The sequence below is a fragment of the Ostrea edulis genome, chromosome 7, assembly GCF_947568905.1.
Source record: "Ostrea edulis chromosome 7, xbOstEdul1.1, whole genome shotgun sequence".
Lineage (NCBI taxonomy): Eukaryota > Metazoa > Mollusca > Bivalvia > Ostreida > Ostreidae > Ostrea > Ostrea edulis.
Genome location: NC_079170.1, coordinates 18,399,296 through 18,422,952, shown reverse-complemented (window position 1 = coordinate 18,422,952; position 23,657 = coordinate 18,399,296). Strand labels below are relative to the sequence as shown.

At 35.2% G+C, this 23,657-nt stretch overlaps 1 protein-coding gene across 9 annotated transcripts in view; it reads left to right on the top strand.

Moving 5' to 3' along the window:
- The window catches only part of LOC125653832 (suppressor of tumorigenicity 7 protein homolog), a 38,848-nt gene extending 15,474 nt beyond the window's left edge, over positions 1–23,374 (top strand). For 3 of the 9 annotated variants that reach the window (XM_056143568.1, XM_056143566.1, XM_056143569.1), the window contains exons 2-16: positions 406–488; positions 3,671–3,839; positions 5,224–5,394; positions 5,799–5,877; positions 8,912–8,966; positions 9,441–9,540; positions 10,625–10,722; positions 12,742–12,856; positions 14,611–14,683; positions 15,833–15,953; positions 17,163–17,313; positions 17,947–18,039; positions 19,070–19,209; positions 19,430–19,531; positions 20,731–23,374. In XM_056143568.1, the coding sequence (XP_055999543.1) occupies positions 406–488; positions 3,671–3,839; positions 5,224–5,394; positions 5,799–5,877; positions 8,912–8,966; positions 9,441–9,540; positions 10,625–10,722; positions 12,742–12,856; positions 14,611–14,683; positions 15,833–15,953; positions 17,163–17,313; positions 17,947–18,039; positions 19,070–19,209; positions 19,430–19,531; positions 20,731–20,826 (1,646 nt within the window). In that variant the 3' untranslated portion in view covers positions 20,827–23,374. The remainder of the gene's footprint in view (positions 1–405; positions 489–3,670; positions 3,840–5,223; positions 5,395–5,798; positions 5,878–8,911; positions 8,967–9,440; positions 9,541–10,624; positions 10,723–12,741; positions 12,857–14,610; positions 14,684–15,832; positions 15,954–17,162; positions 17,314–17,946; positions 18,040–19,069; positions 19,210–19,429; positions 19,532–20,730) is intronic. The other 6 variants (XM_048883490.2, XM_048883488.2, XM_048883491.2 and 3 more) reach the window with 3 other exon arrangements.
- The last annotated feature ends 283 nt before the right edge of the window (positions 23,375–23,657 follow it).

The window sequence follows — 23,657 nt, the reverse complement described above, 5'->3', positions numbered from 1 at the left end:
GCTTCATGGTATATAGGTCTTCAGCCATTACACCAGAGATTACTGGTTCAAATCCCAAAGTGGGCAAATGGTGTTTTGCATTGTGTCCTTGCATGAACAAGACTCTTAATTCAGTCAGTCCACCTGTAAGTGGCAACCAGCAATGTCTGATAGTTTGACCTACACTAAGCACCATGGCAACTGGGAATAATCTGTGAGCTGATGGATGGTTTAGCTCAGGAATTATTTAACTTTATATAATGAACGAGAATTTTAATCACCTTAGATTATGCTATTAAAGAATATTATCCTCAGATGTACGTATTAAATGTCTTAATCCAGTAGATGGCCAGAACTGTTTTGCATGTACTGAAGGAAGTAGCAGATTGGTAGTACTTTTATTTGATGATGTTTTTCTTTTAACAGCAACAATGTTCCTGAACACACTGACTCCCAAGTTCTACGTGGCACTGACTGGGACTTCCTCCCTAATATCAGGACTGATTCTGGTGAGTGGCGAGTTAGGACCATGTAATGTCAGAAATCAGAATGAGGTCAGATCACCCGACTTCCTCTGGTGAGTGGCGAGTTAGGACCATGTAAAGTAATGTCAGAATGAAGCCAGACTTCCTCTGGTGTGTGGCAAGTTATATGCAGGTATGGCTATGTCATAAGTCTGGTCACCCAACTTCCTCCAGTGAATGACAAGTTACATTAGGTAGTTATGTCAGTGAAGTCGGGGAAGTCACATGTACAAGTGACCATGTCATATAAGTGGCCATGTCGCAAGTCTGGTTGCCCGACTTCCTCTGTCTTGGGCAGTTGCTCTGACTTATGCCATTTAGTGTTGCATAGGGCTTTGTTAAATCAGAGAGTATGAAGTCGGGTATTCTGACTTGTGAAGTACAAAATTACACCTGACTTTGTGAAATCTCGGGGATGAAATCAGGCTAATTGACTTGTGCTGACCGTGGGGAGTTCCTCAACAAAGACTTGATGTCAGCGGTTTTGGTAGAGCTCTGAATATAAAGAAATTATCTATGAGGATCATTTACATTGTATATGTTATTTCAAAAAAATGTTCAAAAATTTTATCCATTATTTCCCATAATTATTAGAATTGTCATTGATCACCCATGGAGCTTGTAACCATACAATATCATGTTCATATAAATTTTTGTTACTAATTAGTAATTATCTAAATTTATCTTAAAATGCATTGTTGAAGACCATAATCATTGTCTAGAACCTGTGACTCAGTCTGAGAAGGGAACAATTAATTGTCTAGACTTCATTTATCTGGAGCTGTTTGATAACTGTGTTGCCATGGAGACAAACATGCAGTGGTCTATAACGACCACCAAAGGAAATTGGTCCCTGATTTACAGATTCTGTTCTTGATACATCGATTCATATCCTGTTACAAGAGTTTAATTTTTTATTTTGAAATCTTGATGACAGGTATGTCCACGGTAGTACAATTGATAAACCTAGTAATTATACCCCCCGCAACAAGTTGTGGGGGGGGGGGGGTATACTGGAATCGGGTTGTCCGTCTGTCCGTCCGTCTGTAGACGCAATGGTTTCCGGACTCTAAAGCATTATCCTTTCCACCTACCGTCACCATATCATACATATGGACTACCCATGGGATGAAGATGTTCCCTATCGATTTTGGGGTCAAAAGGTCAAAGGTCAAGCGCACTGGACATCGAAGAAACTATATGGTTTCCAGGCTCTAAAGCGTTATCCTTTCCACCTACAGTCACCATATCATACATATGGACTACCCATGGGATGAAGATGTTCCCTATCGATTTTGGGGTCAAAAGGTCAAAGGTCAAGTGCACTGGACATCGAAGTAGCAATATGGTTTCCGGGCTCTAAAGCATTATCCTTTCCACCTGCAGTCACCATATCATACATATGGACTACCCATGGGATGAAGATGTTCCCTATCGATTTTGGGGTCAAAAGGTCAAAGGTCATGCGCACTGGACATCGAAGTAGCAATATGGTTTCCGGGCTCTAAAGCGTTATCCTTTCCACCTACAGTCACCATATCATACATATGGACTACCCATGGGATGAAGATGTTCCCTATCGATTTTGGGGTCAAAAGGTCAAAGGTCACACGCACTGGACATCGAAGTAGCAATATGGTTCGGTTTGTCATGCCATTTGTTTTTTACACTCAGAAAAGAGGTAGTTTATACCTATTACCAACACCCTTTGGGAGATTGGGGTAAGCGGGGGGTATTCTTAGTGAGCATTGCTCACAGTACCTCTTGTTAATACTGAGAATGGGATAGAGAGGGGGGGGGGGGTCTTCATTTAATCCGATATTGCTTATTCCGTTTTACGTTTCATACAACAAAGGAGACATTTCTGTTTCTGAAATACACCTCCTGTTATCGGACGTGTGATGTTTCATGTTTACTCTAACAATAATATATCATTATATATATCTAGAAGACGTGACATCATAAGTTTAAACGTTTTGTATTTCAGTCATTTTTAGCTCACCTGAGCTGAAAGCTCAAGTGAGCTTTTCTGATCGACTGTTGTCCATCGTCTGTCTGTAAAGTTTTTACATTTTCGACTTCTTCTCCAGAACCATTGGACCAATTTCAACCAAACTTGGCCAAAAGCATCCTTGGGTGAAGGGCTTTCAGGTTGGTTCAAAGGAAGGGCCATGTCCCTTTCAAAAGGGAAATAATCACAAAAATAGGGTGGGGTCATTAAAAAATCTTCTCAAGAACCACTGGGTCAGAAAAGCTGAAATTTACATGAAAGCTTCCTGACATAGTGCAGATTCAAGTTTGTTCAAATTGTGGCCCCCAGGGGTTGGATGGGGCCACAATAGGGGATCAAAGTTTTACATACAAATATATAGTAAAAATCTTTTAAAATCTTCTTCTCAAGAACCACTGAACCAGAAAAGCTGAGATTTACATTAAAGCTTCCTAACATAGTGCAGATTCAAGTTTGTGAAAATCATGGCCCCCGGGGGTAGGGTGGGGTCACATGGGGGGATCAAAGTTTTACATACAAATATATAGGGAAAATCTTCTTCTCAAAAACTACTGGGCCAAGGAAGTGGAAATTTACATGAAAGCTTCCTAACATAGTGCAAATTGAAGTTTGTAAAAATCATGGCACCCGAGGATAGGATGGGGCCACAATAGTTTTACATACAAACATATAAAGGGAAAATCTCTAAAAATCTTCTCAAAAACTACTGGGCTAGGAAAGTTGAAATTTACATGAAAGCTTCCTAACATAGTGCAGATTCAAGTTTGTGAAAACCATGGCCCCCGGGGGTAGGTTAGGGTCATAATAGGGGATCAGTTTTTACATGCGAATATATAGGAAAAATCTTTAAATATGAGCCAAGGTGACTCAGGTAAGCAATGTGGCCCATTGGCCTCTTGTTAATCTTTTTTTATCACTATTTTTTTTTTTTTTTTATTTTTTTTTTTTTTTTTTGATAAATACAGAGTAGTAGATTTTTAATTGATAACAGAAATTAGGCATTCATTTTATTAATTTAAGCACATATCTTAACACTACATTGCTACAGATATTTTAACATTACACAACATTCTTTGCAGATATTTTATTACATCATATTTTAACACTGTATTACATTGTTTGCAAATATTTTAACTTTTCATTACATTATTTCCAGATATTTGAATGGTGGTACTTCAAGAAGTATGGAACCTCCTTCATAGAGCAAGTGTCACTGAATCACATATCCCCCTTGCTGGGTGGCACTGACAACCCCAACCCAGAGAACAACAACAGCCCATCCTCATCCTCGTCATCAAATTCCACACACCAGCAGTCTATGCCAGGTAAATATTGAAGTAGGGGAGGGGGGTTTTTTTTGGGGGGAGGGGTTTTTTTTGGGGGGTGGGTGTTAAGATCATATCCCCCTTGCTACAGAGTTATGCGATTCATTTTGGTACTCCATTGTGTTTTAATGCTAGAAGTTTACTGATAAACAAAGATTATATTTGAAACGTCCCTTTCGAGAATTTAGAGACGTCACCACTGCCAGTGAAGGGCTGCAAAATTTAGGCCTATGCTCGGCGTTTACGGCCTTTGAGCAGGTAGGGATCTTTATTGGGCCACACCTGCTGTGACACAGGACCTCGTTTTTTGCGGTTTCATTTAAAGGACCGCCCCATTTAGTCGCCTCTTACGACAAGCAAGGGGTACTGTGGACCTATTCTAACCTGGATCCCCGTGGGATGTACCGTATATACTCGCCTATAAGTCGGATTTAGGGAGCTAAAAAATGGTCCAAAACTCAATATCTGACTTATAGGCATGTCCTAAGAAGATAAGCATTTTTCTGGACAACGCAATGTATAGTATTTTGAACAACTTTGTACTCCAACGATTAACATGATTAACGTTGACTGGACATATTATATTTATTCATGTATTCTAGGATTATATGCATAAAATACAAGTATTTACATAGTTTAATGATTTGATTCGTCTTAAGTGCGTATTACTGAAATTGATTTCTTGGTTAAATGAATAAATATCGGCGCAAATCACAAAATATTATTTTAAACAGAAGTGAAAATGTTAGAGCATTAGTTTGAAATTGACAACTGATTCTTGAAAAAAGTTATACCGACTTATAAGCGGGTCAATGGCAAATCCCTCCAAAATAGGTTACAAAATATACAACCAACTTATAGGCGAGTATGTATGGTACTTTTCCATGATGTGTTGAAATGCATAAAATTACTTATTAGCTTTGTTACTGATTGTCTACAGAAATTTGTTGGGTTGTCAAGTCAACAAAATGTAAAACTGAGAATTTTGATTCACTATCCACATTATTGATTTTATCCAATAAGTTCGTAATGTTTTAAAACTTCAGGGAATCAAAATCGCTTTGCTGTAAGCGTGAATTCATTATAAGTGTGTTTGCTGTACACTGTCTTTTGCTGTCTTAATGTCAATAGCAGTTTTATCAATAATTAAATTTTTGAATATTATTTTTTTTGGTCTGCTTTATACAAAATATTTAAAAATATCGAACATAGTTAGCCATTTTATGATGACACACTTTATGATGTCACAGTGTTTACAAACTACAGGGAAAATTATTCGTCATTGACTTTAATCACTTTGCACTTTCTAAATTGATGCTGAAATTTTGAAAAATTGCAAGGTCAAATGAGGCCCTATGTGAGTCTTGTCCTTCAACTTTTGCAGAATGCAAGGTTTGGAGAAATCCCCTTAATTTGTTCAGGGGATCAGAGTACCAGCGATTTACCTGGTCTAAAGGTAAAGAACCACTGACTTATTACGACATGAACCTCTCAGCCCAGGATCATCAGACATTTTTTACATGTGAGGCAGACGCTGGAAAACCAGAGTATGAAGGTAAAAAAAAGTTTAGAAAAAACTTGCTTTAAAGAACTCATTATGAAAAAATTTGCTGATTACTAAGCTCAATAAAAATGACCTTTTTCTCAGACGGAAGATTTGTACTACTGAGGTGGTGAATACCATATAAACACATTCACCAAAAATCTGCTGTTTGACATTCTCTGTCACACATAATTTCTGAGAGAGAGAAAGTAATGGCTGAGTTTGAGATGCATTCTCTGACATGCACAATTTCTGAGAGAGAGAAATTGCAGAGATTAATTTATAGACCTCCATACAATAGATTTTCTTGGGTGAAAATTTAAATTACTGCCATTGTATCCTCAACAGCTTTTAAGCCAGCATTATGTAACTTGAAATATTGACTATGGGCGTGAAGGTCTTTGTTTTATTGATAGTTATGCAGAGAGCCTGGAGAGAGCGAAATCCGGCATCCAGAATCAAGGCGGCTAAAGACGCACTGGATAAGAACCCCGAGTAAGGACGAGTGAATATATAACAACTAGTAAATAGTGGAAATCAAGTGTCTAGAAAATATATAACAACTAGTAAATAGTGGAAATCAGGTGTCTAGAAAAGATATAACAACTAGTAAATAGCGGAAATCAAGTGTCTAGAAAATATATAACAACTAGTAAATAGTGGAAATCAGGTGTCTAGAAAATATATAACAACTAGTAAATAGTGGAAATCAGGTGTCTAGAAAAGATATAACAACTAGTAAATAGCGGAAATCAAGTGTCTAGAAAATATATAACAACTAGTAAATAGCGGAAATCAAGTGTCTAGAAAATATATAACAACTAGTAAATAGTGGAAATCAAGTGTCTAGAAAATATATAACAACTAGTAAATAGCGGAAATCAAGTGTCTAGAAAATATATAACAACTAGTAAATAGTGGAAATCAGGTGTCTAGAAAATATATAACAACTAGTAAATAGTGGAAATCAGGTGTCTAGAAAAGATATAACAACTAGTAAATAGCGGAAATCAAGTGTCTAGAAAATATATAATAACTAGTAAATAGCGGAAATCAAGTGTCTAGAAAAGATATAACAACTAGTAAATAGTGGAAATCAAGTGTCTAGAAAATATATAACAACTAGTAAATAGTGGAAATCAGGTGTCTAGAAAAGATATAACAACTAGTAAATAGCGGAAATCAAGTGTCTAGAAAATATATAATAACTAATAAATAGTGGAAATCAAGTGTCTAGAAAATATATAACAACTAGTAAATAGTGGAAATCAAGTGTCTAGAAAATATGTAACAACTAGTAAATAGCGGAAATCAAGTGTCTAGAAAATATGTAACAACTAGTAAATAGTGGAAATCAAGTGTCTAGAAAATATGTAACAACTAATAAATAGTGGAAATCAAGTGTCTAGAAAATATATAAAAACTAGTAAATAGTGGAAATCAAGTGTCTAGAAAATATATAACAACTAGTAAATAGCGGAAATCAAGTGTCTAGAAAATATATAACAAATAGTAAATAGTGGAAATCAAGTGTGTAGAAAATATATAACAACTAGTAAATAGCGGAAATCAAGTGTCTAGAAAATATATAACAACTAGTAAATAGTGGAAATCAAGTGTCTAGAAAAGATATAACAACTAGTAAATAGCGGAAATCAAGTGTCTAGAAAATATATAACAACTAGTAAATAGTGGAATCAAGTGTCTAGAAAAAATATAACAACTAGTAAATAGCGGAAATCAAGTGTCTAGAAAATATATAACAACTAGTAAATAGCGGAAATCAAGTGTCTAGAAAATATATAACAAATAGTAAATAGTGGAAATCAAGTGTGTAGAAAATATATAACAACTAGTAAATAGCGGAAATCAAGTGTCTAGAAAATATATAACAACTAGTAAATAGTGGAAATCAAGTGTCTAGAAAAGATATAACAACTAGTAAATAGTGGAATCAAGTGTCTAGAAAAAATATAACAACTAGTAAATAGCGGAAATCAAGTGTCTAGAAAAGATATAACAACTAGTAAATAGCGGAAATCAAGTGTCTAGAAAAGATATAACAACTAGTAAATAGTGGAAATCAAGTGTCTAGAAAATATATAATAACTAGTAAATAGTGGAAATCAAGTGTCTAGAAAATATATAATAACTAGTAAATGGCGGAAATCAAGTGTCTAGAAAATATGTAACAACTAGTAAATAGCGGAAATCAAGTGTGTAGAAAATATATAATAACTAGTAAATAGTGGAAATCAAGAAAGAATTGTATAGATTTATCTTTTGTAATACTGAATCAAAGTGCCATAGATTTGTTATAAGCTCACCTGAGCTGGAGCTTTTCTAATCACATTTTGTCCAGTATCTGTTTGTCTGTCTGTCTATAAAATTTTCACATTTACCTCTTCTTCACAAGAACCACTTCGCTGATTTCAACCAAACTTGCCAAAGAGCATGCTAGGGTAAAAAGGATTCAAGTTTGTACAAATGAAGAGCCACGCCCTTCTTCAAGGGCAGATAATTAAGATTTAGTGAACAATTTGTGGCATCCTTAAAAATCTTTTTTCATGAGAACCATTGGACCAATTTCAATTAAACTTAGCACAAATTAATCTTGGGTAAAGGTGATTCAAAAGTGTATAAATGAAGGGTCATGTTCCTGCCAAAGGGGAGATAATCAAGAAAAGGCAAAAATAGGTTGGGGTCATGTAAAAATCTTCTCAAAAACCACTGGGCCAGAAAGTTGGAATTTACTTGAAAGTTTCCAAGCAGACAGTAGATTCAAATTTGTTCGAATCATGGCCCATAGTCGTAGGGTGGGACCCCAATAGTTTTACATGCAATTATATGGTGAAAATCTTGCTCTCAAAAACAACAGGGCAATGATTAGTCATATTAATATGCAAGCATCCCCAGGTAGTGCAGATTCAAGTTTGTTAAAATTGTGGCAACTGGAAGTAGGATAAGACCACTATAGGGGATCAATGTTTTACTTTGAAACAAATTAGGGAAACAATATTTAAAATCTTTATCTTGATAACAGCAGGGCCATGATTAGACATATGAATATACAATCATCCCCAGGTAGTTCAAATTCAAGTTTATTCAAATCTTGACCCCCCAAGGCAATAGGGGGATCAAAAAAATCATGGGAATATACAGAGGATTAATTGAAAGAAATTCTTTTCAATGGGGCCTCACTAAATCATACCTTATTCTTTCACCTTCTGGACAGTACTTTCTTGGTTACCAAGACTTCACCTTTCATACCTAAACGTCGGATAATCTGTTTCCATTAGCCTCAGTATCTAGAAGGGAACTAGAGTTGTCAAATTATAAGAGCCGACCATTCTGTGTAGAAAGACATACAGAACAGGTTTACGCTTTTCTTCCTCTACATCTGCATGAAGCATGAAAGAAAACAAATATTAAAATTTAGTGGAGTGGCAATCTTCTCGCAGTCAGAGATGACGTTCTTCATGCTGTTGTGGATTTTGGCATCATGTGGAGTTCTTTGTTACTATTTCAGATGTCCAACAGCCATGATTTTACTGGCAGAAGAGGATACAAGTTCCATAGTGGACGTAAGTTAAAAGTCCAGTATTAGATAACGGCAGCTCTCTAGGGAAGCAGAATAAGTTTTTCTGTGCATGATGCAGATCTTATACTGTTGTATTTTTACACTGTTACCTCAACATTTTAATATTGAATAATAACGAACTTATAAAGATGTGTTTTCACTCAGTATAGCTCCATTGGAACCTTACAGTTTTACGCTGTATCTAAGCGTGAATTTTGAAAAAGATTCTCCCTACATCCAGTACCAATGATATTTGATAAGCATATTGCTATAAAAAAAAAATACCACAAAAGGAAACGTAAACCAGGTTAAAAATTCACTTGAAAATACAGCATAGAAACTACCTAATGTTTTTGTATAATTTATTGGCGTACATGTAAACTGTAATGTATATGTGGTATAAATTGGTTTGATAATCTGAGTATACATTGTAGATAGAGTTGAAATATAGTATGATTTTATGATTTGGTTTTGACAGGCAGAGAAGATGTTTAAACAGGCCTATAAAGCTGCTGAAGTGAATTACAAAAAATCTATACAGACCCAACATCAAAGTTCTACACAGGAGTCCATTCATCGTAGGCATCCCATAGTCACATACACTGTACATTTAGAACGTCTGCTTCAATTTCGTTTCTGGAAATAAGAATCTTTTGTGTCACGTAATTTTTATAATCATCTTTTTTTTTTAACTTTTAAGAATATTTATGTGAAGTACTAATGATTGGTATGATAAAATGCTGCACACAAATAAGTTGTGCAGTATCAAAGACGTTATGAGCACCAATCATTAAATACATGCATGCTTTTTATACGCCCGTCTTAAGACGGGACGTATTATGGTATGGCGTTCATGTCCGTCTGTTAGCTTTTTCGTGTCCGACCCGTAACTTAAATACTACAAGGCCTAGAATCATCAAACTTTGTCTGTAGATACATCTTGGGTAGAAGGTGTGTCGCACATTAAAACCAGGTCACTGTGACTTTTCATTAAGAAGATATCCGTCTGTCCGTCCGTCTGTTAGCTTTTTCGTGTCCGACCCGTAACTTAAATACTACAAGGCCTAGAATCATCAAACTTTGTCTGTAGATACATCTTGGGTAGAAGGTGTGTCGCACATTAAAACCAGGTCACTGACTTTTCATTTAGAAGATATCCGTCTGTCCGTCCGTCTGTTAGCTTTTTCGTGTCCGACCCGTAACTTAAATACTACAAGGCCTGGAATCATCAAACTTTGTCAGTAGATACATCTTGGGTAGAAGGTGTGTCGCACATTAAAACCAGGTCACTGTGACTTTTCATTAAGAAGATATGGCCATATATGGCAAAAACTTGTCCGGCTCATAACTTGAAAACTATTAAACCTAGAATCACCGAAATTGGTCAACTAATGCATATTAGGTAGAAGGTGTGTCGCATCCTACTTTAAGGTCACTGTGACATTTAATTAAGTTGATATAAAAAAAATGTTTTAATGGGTACAATCTAAACTGTTAACAATATGTGACGGGCGTATCATGTGCCGTGGTGGTGCACTTTATTCAATGTATATACCGATTCCATTTTACATTTAAGGCAAAGTAAAAAAGTGTAGAGTTTTTTGTGTGAATTGTATTGGACAATCTTTGGAATATCTTAATGTGTGTGTCATTTCTCTGCAGGGCGAGATGTCAATGTTTTAGTTTATGTAAAACGAAGACTGGCCATGTGTGCTAGGAAATTAGGTCGGACGAGAGAAGCCGTTAAAATGATGAGAGAGGTAATGGTCTTTGATACTCTTGCAGGGTTATCTGGATGTCGTTGAATATACACACTGCAATTATCACATCGTTACTCCATCCAAAGCAACACACTCAAATAACGGAAGTCCAACTGAGGAATCCAGTGTGGACAAACACACTCCATACTGAAATTTTCAATACTTATCCACTGAAATCAAACCCTAACACAATAACCCTTGCAGTTTTTACACACATCATTCGCATTAAAGGGAAAGGTAACCCAAAAAAATTTTACATGATAAATGATAGGATCAATTAAATGAATAAGATTTGTCATGCTATTCTTTTGATGTACGGCCTTTATAAGCTTCAGTACTAATTTTAAAATGTTAAAAATTGAAATTCCCGCCATCTATAGAGGCTGCCAAAATGCAGAACTCTTTTGTATTGAAGACCACAAAAGTCAATAATTTTGACGTCCCACCGTCTATTCCGGTTTTCATGAGATTCTAAGATCATCAAAGATGTGCCTGTGGTAGATTTTACGAGTACATTGTAATTATGTGGATGTCTTCCTGTCAGGCAGTTAATTACACTAATGCGAAGGGGAGATATGGGAAAAAAATCCCCCCCCCCCTTCCCCCCGAAATTCTTGACCCAACAGTTATTTGAAAAGAAAATACTATGTAAACTGTGGGTGGATCCATCATTTGCGTAATGACAAGTTGAAGTTTTAGACATTTACATTTAAGAAGAAACAAGTACCATCTGCCTGGTCTGCGACTCGACTGAACATCTTGTTTTCTTAAATTCTTCTTGCGAAAGAACGGGCTCAAATCTATACGGCTCCAAACTTAACTGTTCGTGACTTGTCATGTTTACAGTGCTGCTGATGAAATAAACTGGAACCGACAGTGTCACATAATAAATCAAACTTCGATGGCCGATATCTTAGCGGTGGTTAATTTAAAATAAAGATTAATATTGATTTAATTGTTAAGCAAGGATTTTTGTTGTTATTAAAAGACTGTCATTTACGATATCAGTAAATAATACTTTATTCATAAAGGCAACAATGTAGTTAGGGTTGTCTTTCCCTTTAAACACCTGCAACATCGGCTATTCACAGAATTTATAGACTGCTTTCCAGCTCTTTCTCTCGCTTAGAGTTGACAGATTATTAGCACACTCCTTGAGCCATGGATGCTTTCTGTGTTTGCTCCAGTAATTTCTTTGTGTGAACTGTTACTTTTGTGAATTTTACGAAAGTCCACTACTCCATCCTAACATTTTAATTCATGTTTATAATTTATAATTATGAATTATTTATGGGAGTTTCTGATTTATTTACTATTTGTAGAACATTTATTTTTAATTGTTTCACAGATGAGTTGCCTTAATGATGAAATTCAAAATTAGGTACAAATTTTACTTTTCCCATCAATTTTATTTATATGGTCCTCATAATGCAAGCTGAAAATTTAGTAATTCATGCCATGCACCAAGTACCCATTTTTATATGCAACTCATATTCTTCATAAACACTAGAAAATTCAAAGTTTTACATTTTCCATTCCACTATCAGTGGATAGTGCTGCACAAATATGCCTATCTTCACCAGTCATCATATCGTAGGGGAATTCCGGCGAGTGTCTCAATAATTTCCGAACAGCTTCGTACTGTATGAATTATATTTAGATTTTATGACAACTTAAATTGAAAGTCATGCTTATAAATAGGAGTTGTCTACCTTGTGAGAGTCGTTACAGAATTTACCCATCTTGATTTACTGTAAATCATTTGCAATTCGCCAGATTTGATGTCCACAGCTTTGCCCCTTTGAATTTATTAGTGAAACATCATGAAAGTGAACGTTTTCGACTATGCCTTGTGAGTTTATGAAGGCATCATAGTGAATGCTTTCAACAATATATGTATATTTCTCACGAAAATCTTAATTTCACTTTATAAACATTCTAGCAAATCTATGCAAATGTTTAAATAAATAAAAAATATGCAACGATTTCCTTTGTTTGATGCTCTGATATTTTTTTCAGCTCATGAAGGAGTTCCCTATGCTCAACTTATTCAATATCCATGAGAATCTCATTGATGCTTTATTAGAATTACAAGCGTATGCTGATGTTCAAGCTGTTTTAGCCAAATATGATGGTACGTTATTGATAACATTCTCTGTGTGTTTAATTCATATTTACATTTATCAAAATGTGAATCAATGATATACCGCTATATACTTAGGGCTATTCCAGAAATAAATACATGGGGGGGTCGGGAGGCACCTTTTGTATATACCAAGCACCCATAAAAAAAAATAAAAAATTACCCCATGACCCATCAAATTAATAAACTCATTTTACAATGAACCATCTAATAAAAAAAAAACTAACCAGACCCACCACAAAAATATTTTTAAAAATGAAAACGGTACAAATCTCACGAGGTTTTTGGGACAAACATTCTAGTCAATGACGCGGTAATGCCTGTGCGACATTGTATCACAGTAGTTCTGAAGAAACGATGTCATATCAACAATCAAAGGCATCTATGGCGGGAATGTTGGAAAGATTGGGAGTCCAAACGATACTATTACCATGAAATGGGTATGGATATGTTTTTCCACGAATCGTTCGTCTTCTAATGGAGCACGCGCCCGGAGGCCTCTATATCACCATCACACCGACTGATAAATATAACGCATCGGTATCCTCGTATAAATCAACTAAGGTTTGCCTATTTTTATTAGAAAACGGAATACCTATTGGTTTCAAAATATTCCCAAAATCGATGCACTGTAAACTGTAATAATCTACAGAACAGAGTTCACCGCCATCACGTCCAAAGGGACCCTACTAAACGCGTCTCTAATTTGAAGAGTGCCGTAATGGAAAGTTATGCGCTGTAAAGAGCGACAACTCGAATAGTTCCATGTTACTTCCGATTTTGAAAGCAGCATTTCGAAAGCCCGTTTTCAATTTTCCCTCCGACGTTTTGTAACCAACACGACAAGAGCGACAATAAAAATATTCTGAAAACTCAACACCCACGTGGCACAAAATAAAACAATAGAAACTACCCACTACCCATAATAAATATTTTTTTATCAGTCCAACCACGGACCAATTAAAATATGAAAAAATACGACCACCCATACAAAAAAATATCGTTTACCGTCCAACCCCCCCATTTGATCATTTCTGGAACAGCCCTTAATATATATACATATATAATGTGAAATGTTGAAAGAATTATTTTTTGTTCAATATATTGATTTTAAAACATGTGAATCCTCTTAAGTTTGAAGATTTTAATTTATGAACCATAAATTAAAGTTACATGAAGGGTGGCCGAGAAGTTGGAGCATTCACTTTTCATGCGGAAAGCCGGGGTTCGAATCCCAGCCGCGATAAACCTAAGTCGTTAAAATAAGTAGTGACAGTTTCATCGCCAAACACTCAGCATCAGGTGTGAAGCCACGGGTCCTCGGAGATGACCTTAAAAATGGATGTCTCGTGTCACAGTGGGTGTGGCATGCAAAAGAACCCTCACTGCTCAATGACCGTAAGCGCCGAGCATAGGTCTAAATTTGAAGCCATTCACCTGTCTTGGTGACGTCTCCATATGAGTGAAAAATTCTCTAGCGAGACGTTAAGCAAGATGCAATCAATCATCAACCAGAATGAACATGTTCTAGAGGTCTTTTTTCAGATATCAGTTTACTAGAGGTCTTTATTTTTTCAGATATCAGTTTACTAGAGGTCTTTATTTTTTCAGATATCAGTTTACTAGAGGTCTTTATTTTTTCAGATATAAGTTTACTAGAGGTCTTTATTTTTTCAGATATCAGTTTACTAGAGGTCTTTTTTTTTTTCAGATATCAGTTTACTAGAGGTCTTTTTTTTTTTCAGATATAAGTTTACCGAAGTCAGCGACGATATGTTACACAGCAGCATTACTAAAGGCCCGAGCCGTGGCTGACAAGTAAGTCTCTACTCCTGCTCCGTCACCTGATTTACCACTGAGAAAAAATTTATACCCCCCCCCCTTGAAAAAGAGGGAGCGATATCTAAAGAAACCTTTGCTTGATAGTTATCAATCTTGGCACAGTTTTTGACCCTAGAGAGTAGATGACCTGTATTGATTTTTGAGGTCACGAAGTCAAGGGTAAAAACTGGACATAGAAAGATATTGTCAGCTTTATATCTTGAAAATCATTTGCTTGACTAGCATTTAACTTGGCATACTGGTACGTCCTAAGGAGTAGATGACCCCAAATTGATTTTAAGGTCAAAGGTCATGATTCAAATTAATCTGGACATGGGAAGATAATTTTCACTTCATATCTTGAGAATCTTTTGCTTGAAAGACATCAAACTTGGTAAACCTTAAGGAGTAGATGACCCTTATTGATTTTCAATGTCACAAGGTCAAAGGTCATAACTCAAGTGATTGGTTATTTAGAAATGTCTGATCAGTGACATAGTGAACATTTTCTCATATGTTAAGGTAATATTTTATAACTGAATGAACTTGTTTATTAGATGTCGAACAATTGTCCAATATAAAGTTTTTGGATAGAATTATTAGAATGCATTACTTTCGTTACATTTGTAGATTATCCTTTAGTAGTGTAAATAAATGAAATAAACAAATGCATCAAGTGTGCGGGGGGAAAAGAATATTGAGCAGAAATCAGAAATGTATTGTTTAGTTGCAGAAAATATTCTTATTACTTGTACTTTTATTTATCTGATTTTAAAGGACATAAGCTGTAAAATAAGTGAAGGAAGTACAGCCTTTTTAGTGCTAAAGTGATTGTGCTGGAATACAGATAGAATACAGAAAAATAAATCTTTAAAAAAGTGTCACTTTTGATCAAATTTTGTTGAAAATCATATAAAAACCCACAATTTGCTTCCATAGAGTAATGTTTTGTTTTTTCTATATAAATTATAAAATGTACCATGATGTGTAAATTTTGATATGTTGGTGTGATTTTTGACAGCCAATGCCTCTTTAAGATTTGCATTAAATATGTATGAATATGTTACCATAACAATTTTTCTGGAACACTGTGCATGCCGTTGTAGTCCATTGGCCGGACTTGGCGTGCACCACTTATGATGGCAGGTATATTTCTTGTTCCAGATTTTCACCAGATATCGCCTCCAAGCGAGGCTTAAGTACTGCAGAAATGACAGCTGTTGAAGCTATACACAGAGCTGTGGAGTTCAACCCTCACGTCCCAAAAGTAGGTCACATTCACATCTTAAAAGTAGGTCACATTCACGTCCCAAAAGTAGGTCAAGCTATGATTTGTTGTCTTAGGAGCAGATGTTTCGAAAATTGAGTCAGTTGTTACATTTGGACTACCGTATATACTCGCCTATAAGTCGGATTTTTGAGAGTAAATTTTTGCTCCAAAACTCTATGTCCGACTTATAGGCGCGTCCTGAGAAGATTGGTATTTTTCTGGGCGGCGTAATGTAGTGTTTTTTAAACAACTCCGACGATTATCATGGACTGCCACACAAATGATTATTGTTCACAAATATCTAGACATATTGTATTGTTTATGTATTTTAAAATTATGTATAAAGACAAGTATTTACATATTTTTATCTAGTTCAAAATTATTTACATACCGGTAACTAATACTTTCAATTCAACTAATCTATCATTTGTCGGTAAAATTGAATTACGAACCCGATTTAATATTGAAATATTCATATGTTTACCGTCTGAAATATATTTCATAAAAGATTGAATATTATTAACAGATAATTTAGATCATCATTCTTGACTCTTAAAAACTCTATTGTTGATACAATGAATTATACCGGAATCCCACAATAACAGTTTTCGCGAGGCGCGTGCCACTAAGTAAACACGTTGTCGGGTACTGGTAATTAGGAGACCATGCTTAGGTAAACAAGGGATCATTGTCCATAATAGATCAAGGGTTGCGTTTAAACCCCAAACAGATATGGCTTGGATATTGAGCACCTCATAATTATTAATTTCTCAAAATATTTTTTGAAACATAGGTAAAAACACTAGAGCATTGACTTGAAATTGTCAACCGATTCTGACAAAAATTTGTACCGACTTATAAGCGGGTCAATGGCAAATTCCTACAAATTAACCTTAAAAAATACAACCGACTTATAGGCGGACCGACTTATAGGCGAGTATATACGGTAACACTTGCACCAAAGCTTTGCTGCAGTTGTCAGTTCAATTGATAAAAGCAAGTCAAACAGAGATAAGTAGCATTTTTATTTTGAATGAGATAATTTCAAGATGAATTATTTCATTATTTCCTAAAGGATACCCCTGTTAATCAAAGCATGATAAACTACAAAGATATGTTTTGATATTTTTTTCACTGTCATCAACATATTTACTATAAATGTGATTTATTCTGCAGTATTTACTAGAGATGTGATTTATTCTGCAGTATTTACTAGAGATGAAGAGTCTTATATTGCCCCCAGAACACATTTTAAAGCGGGGAGACAGTGAAGCAATAGCCTATGCGTTCTTTCATCTGCAGCATTGGAAGCGAGTGGAGGGGGCCCTTAATCTCCTCCACTGTACATGGGAAGGAAGTAAGTCACATTTACTTACAGTAAGCACTACAGAACCCTGTTAATATTGACTGGATTTTAGTATAAGTGTGACTATCATTTCTTGAAAATGTCTCATAAGTTTGAGGGTTTTTTATTTGAGCAATCAAAATTTGAGTAAAGTCTCAGTCCAAGTTTCAACTTAAGTTTTTTTTTTTTGAGAGAGAGGCTTGGTCAGATATAGCTGTCGGAGGCCAAAGACCAAACTCTCAACTTATACCGGGACAAATCTGTATTGTTTTATAGTTGACCACCAAAACGAAATAAGACTCTTTGATTTATTCTACAGATTTTAATATAATCAAGTTGATATAACAATTGATTTTTAAATCTAATCCAATAAACCAAGGTTATATTTAGTCATGCTTGTCATATGGCATAGTATTTTATTCTGTTTATCACATGTCTCAAAGTTTACATAGTGATGTCAGATATGAAATGCGGAGTAAACCTTTCAACCAATCACTACGCGGCGAACTCATTCTGGGGTACACCTCAGTAAAGTGATTGCTTTCCGTATTTTCTTTCTAAGAAGTACGGTATCTTGAAGATGAAGTTCTATCTCCTTTTCTAGATTACAAACAGCTTTGTTATACATTTCATTGTTTTTGACAGCATTCAGAATGATCCCCTATCCTCTGGAGAAGGGGCACCTGTTTTACCCCTATCCTACCTGTACAGAGAATGCAGACCGAGAGCTCCTTCCTCGTAAGTTACACTCATTACATGCTGTATAGGCGGTGATAAAGAAAGAGATTTGTTATATTGTTGTATTTTTCTTGACAAAATTTTCAAAAAAATTATCAATTCTATATTTAAGAAATAGATTTCATGTTTGAAAATTCATGAGGGCGACACTTCACGTCAGCCTACTTTGTGAATCGTGTTAGTGCCTCATGAAGAGTATTATGGCTTGAAGCATTGCAGTCCATACCTTTGTATATTTTCAAAATTGAAATTTATTTTTCATATTTATATTCTACTTTCATTTCTGTCGGAATTTTCATGGCATTGTTCACAACTGCAGTGTATTCATGAGCAAATGTCCATCATTGCAATCTCTAAAGATATCAAAGGCAAAAACATGGGAAATTTAAATATTTAGACATGACAGTTCGGGGGTTTTTTTTTGGGGGGGGGGGGGGGGTCTTAGTTAAAAATTACTACCTTATTCATTCACAAAAATTTCCAAAATTCTGTCAAAATATTCCAAGAAGATGAAGCAATTAAAACTTTTTTATTTTAATTTTAAGACAGAATTGTGTAACAAATATTTTATTTCGTATGACCTACTATTGCATCAGTAGTGTCTTGATAAAGAAAATGTTGGAAAGTAACAAGATGTTTTCGTCATTTAATCAAGCATTTTTATAACCCTGTGTAGTGTCAATTTCATGACGTGCTTGTTAGTTGGCACGATTTGAATTGATATGTGAAAAGGTTGCAAAAAAAGCTATAGCTCCGAAAGTCAATAGTTATACTGGTATAAATTCAGAATTCAACATGGAAAAATTCCCAATATTCAAAAATGTCCATGATTTTCCTTAAATTAATAGATCATAGTGTAGCTTTTAACATTGGTTTAATAAACACTGCAGCTAAATGACTTAGTTACTGATAATGTCATTTTCAGTTAAATCTTTCCTTAAACATTGAATTTTACTCCACAATATTGTTTAGTAGTAACAGAAGTAATTTGCGTATCATGATTACATGTTTTATTGTTTGTTCATTGCAGCTTTTCACGATGTATCGGTTTACCCTAAGAAAGAGTTGCCGTTCTTCATTCTCTTCACCGCTGGTCTCTGCTCTTTCACAGCGCTGCTAGCTCTGCTGACTCACCAGTACCCAGAGCCCATGGGGATCATCGCGAAAACGGTTAGCATCGTTATATTAGAAGTTTTCAAATGGCCCATCATCAATCTAATTAAAATTGGCTGGTTTTAATCCACTAATGATTCTTACAACATTGACAGATTAGAAAGAGCTAATTTTGATCAGATTGACCCACCATTACTAAGATCCTTTGGCAATCCTGTTATCATCAAATACAATTATAACCATACAAGTTCTTACATAGTTTAAACATAACCTACAGGAAAGAGCTGTTCCTATTAATCCAGTGCAGTTCTGCCAAGGCAAAAGATCCCATCCTTTACAGCTATATGCTGCATCTTTGGCTATTGTCTTTTTAGCTCACGTGAGTTACAGCTCAGTGTCTTTTTAGCTCACCTGAGTTACAGCTCGGTATCTTTTGCTCATCTGAGTTACAGCTCGGTGTCTTTTTAGCTCACCTGAGTTACAGCTCGGTATCTTTTGCTCACCTGAGTTACAGCTCGGTATCTTTAGCTCACCTGAGTTACAGATCGGTATCTTTAGCTCACCTGAGTTACAGCTCGGTATCTTTAGCTCACCTGAGTTACAGCTCGGTATCTTTAGCTCACCTGAGTTACAGCTCGGTGTCTTTTTAGCTCACCTGAGTTACAGCTTGGGTGAGCTTGTATAGTCCTTGGGATGGCATGTGGTGTATATTTCAGTTTTTTAAGTGTGAGCTTTAATTGCAAAAATCCATCAGTTAGTTTTGACTGAGCTTGCATGTAAACAAACATTTGTTCAGAGCATCACTCGTGGTCAAAAGGCTTACCCTCACAGCTACTTCAAATTTGGGTCAAGTTGACCTAATTTTCAGTAACATCGTTGGCTATATTGAATTATCAGAGATACTGCTTTTACTTTTCTTAGCATTTTGTAATCATTGACATTTATTGATCTTGACATTGATCTCTGACTTACTTTTTTTTTTTTTTTTTTTTTTTTGCCTATAGCTAAAGATTTTCATGATTTTTTTTACCTTCTTTCTAAAGGCTTGATAATTGCATAAACTTTTGGGTCTTTGAAGTCATTCACATTTATGAATCAAGACAGAAGTACTGTGGATTCCTTATTTTATTCGAGTTCTGAACATCGCGAAATGTTTTGTGTACATATGCATGCATCAAATTGTGTGATCATGAATTCGTGAGTGGTCTATTGATCAAGAGTTTTAGCATGTATTTCAATAAGATGAAATAAAAGCGAATTATTTTATTTTACGTGTGGTGCTTTTCATGAAATTACTCAATAATAAATTCATTGTGTATATGTAGATATCTACTGTATTTGACCTTGTAAACTTGATGGTGATATTTTCGAAAACTTGATAATTGCCTACACCATTGGCTTTGAAAATCTAGGGCTTTTGTATTTCACTTATCCATTGTATTTTGCAAGAACTTTGTAATAATATTAAAATATTTGACCTAGTGCTGTTGATAATGACCTTTTGACCTGCTGAAATTGAGATTTGTGTCTGTTGATGGTGCTGTTGATAATGACCTTTTGACCTGCTGTTATTTTTAGATCCTCACTTGGTTGTATATGCCCGTCAGCTACATCCTGGAAAAGCTAGAAGCCATCTTGCCATCCAATCTTCTCCACCAGCTGTCTCGCATCTAATCACCATAACAACGCTCCAGATGCAACTAATGGAAGTGGAGTGTTTCTGTTATGGCATTTAAGAAAGCTAAAAATAATTCACAGAGAAAGTTATGCCCAGTAACAGGGTATTTGATAAACTAATGGTGCAATTTTATTTTTATTTTTTTTTGCTCACAGTTTACGATTTTTGCAAACTGTTTTCCTGCGACTATTTATAGGAGTAATTTCTTAAACTAATCATGTATGAAATTCTTGATGAACAATTTGTTATGAGATTTTAAAGGGTATAACTACACTGTATTGATGTATTACCACAATGTTTGTTATTCTGTATTTCAACATATCAGAATTTCTGATTGGAGATTTGTTTTCTTGTTTTTAATTTGAGGGTGGGTGGGTTGTTTTTGGAGGGACAAGAACTGCATGCAGATTTTTTTTTAATTAAAATATTGATTATGTTATCATACTATCCTGAGTGAAGTCTTAGTCTGTGTTCATTCAATTCCACAATCCCAAACTTAACAGTCACAGAAATTTAATTCCACAATCCCAAACATTGCATTCAGTCACAAATTTAATTCCACAATCCCAACAATCCCAAACGTTACATTCAGTCAAAGAAATTTAATTCCACAATCCCAAACGTTACATTCAGTCACAGAAATTTAATTCCACAATCCCAAACATTACATTCAGTCACAGAAATTTAATTCCACAATCCCAACAATCCCAAACATTACATTCAGTCACAGAAATTTAATTCCACAATCCCAACAATCCCAAATCTTACATTCAGTCACAGAAATTTAATTCCACAATCCCAAACTTAACAGTCACAGAAATTTAATTCCACAATCCCAAACGTTACATCCCATCACAGAAATTGGAAGGAATTCAGTAAGACCATGGCAGCTTTAGAACTAGTCATCTAACATGGGAATGATGTCTGCTGATTACTGTTTGAATTCTTTTAGAATGTCGTTACATGTTACAAGATATTACCTGGATATGTAAGAGGAATGGATGGCTCTGTTGTTCATGAGAATGGTTTGAGGGTAGAGAACGTTACCAAGTCCAATTCATAACTTAATGCTGTGCCCAGTTATTCTACAATGAACTACAGATGTTTATACACTTAAGTGGCAAAAAAATTTCAGCATTATCAAGACATTTATTTGATGCAGTGTTTGTAAATTATCTTTAAAATGTTAATTGAGTCCTCTCTTGCGATTAGGAATGGTTTGGCTTGTAAACATCAGACTGATTTTTTTACGGCCATATTAGAATGTTGATTACATTTATATTGCCATTTGATGGGGATTAAAACTCCATGGCCGAGAAATTCGTTTCTCCCACCTCTTTTTATTTTTCAAACAAAATTCTACCCTATCAAGGCTCTGTGACACATCCATTGGTTCTGAGGTGGTATCTGCATTGTCTTATGAAATTAATACAGGCACCCATTGAAAGCTTGGTTAGTGTATGTGAACAGTTTTATTCGTTTTCTATGAGATTAATACAGGCACCCATTGAAAGCTTGGTTAGTGTATGTGAACAGTTTTATTCGTTTTCTATGAAATTAATACAGGCACCCATTGAAAGCTTGGTCAGTGTATGTGAAGAGTTTCATTCGTTTTCTATGAGATTACCAGAATAAGGGTAAAACAATTCCATTTCATGTCTTACTATTATTCAAATTAACATTAAATTAGATTATTAGAGCAAAGAAAAAGTAGGTCATCAGTCACTGTTGATTTCCCAGTAATTTATTGCAAATTTCCATCAGCATGTACAGAAACAAAATTATGGATATAAATTTCAGAATGATTGAAAACATTATTTTATAAAGATGATAAGAGAGATAGTGTTAAAGACATTGGAGGACTTAAAAACATCCTGTAAGGTGATGGTAATGTATTGATTTATTCCACATTGTTCAAATTCCTTTACACCAGGTCTTTGAGAGATTTGTGGATTTGTATGCATGTCCATAGGTGTTAAATTGATATCAATGTGTTTACTTTAGTGCAAAAATATATAAACACTGTCATTCCCAGGGTTCCTGATTCATTGACCTGAGTGAATTTCTGTTTGGTTAGGTTTTGTCAGCAGATTAGTGTCATATTGCAGCCTTAAGCCAACCATACCTTTTTTGGCCAGATTGATGTAAATCTGTTTTCTTTATAAGTAGACAAAATACATATGTTGATTGTTTTTCTTTGTTAAAAAATCTGCATTATAATTGTTTACAAAATGGGTTCATCATGCTTTGTAGAGAAGAAAGCGATGTGAAGTGGTGTGTGATGCAGGCATACTTTCCGGTACATTTTTTTTTTCTGTGGAAGTACAGAAGCTTTATTTCTTATGTTAGCAAAATTATTTTTGCCAACCTTTACTTAGTTAAGTCTGGCATGGATTGCCAGTGTTATGTAAGGGTAATAGTTCAACTGTTGTGAATTGTAGAGGAAATTCGGGCATTGCACTTGTACCTTGTAATACTTAAGTATTATTTGACCCAGGGTCCTACAGAAGGTCCCATTGGGGACAATAAAAATTGAAGCAGTGATTTCTGTGTGGTTTTTCTGTATCTTTAAAAAAAACACTAACATTTGGGGGGGGGGGGGGCATGTTCAATCTCCTTTTCATTTGTATTCTTAATTCATGTTTATTCCGTCCTTAAACTTGCATATGATAAAACAGCGAAGTAGGAATAGAAGACAGGGTTGTAACAACACAAAATGAAGCAAGAAATGTTTCATAAACATGTATGGGGTGCAGAATTGATAAGGGTCATACACATGTATCTTTTAATTGATAGAAGTGACAAACCAATTCAAGATATTAAGGGA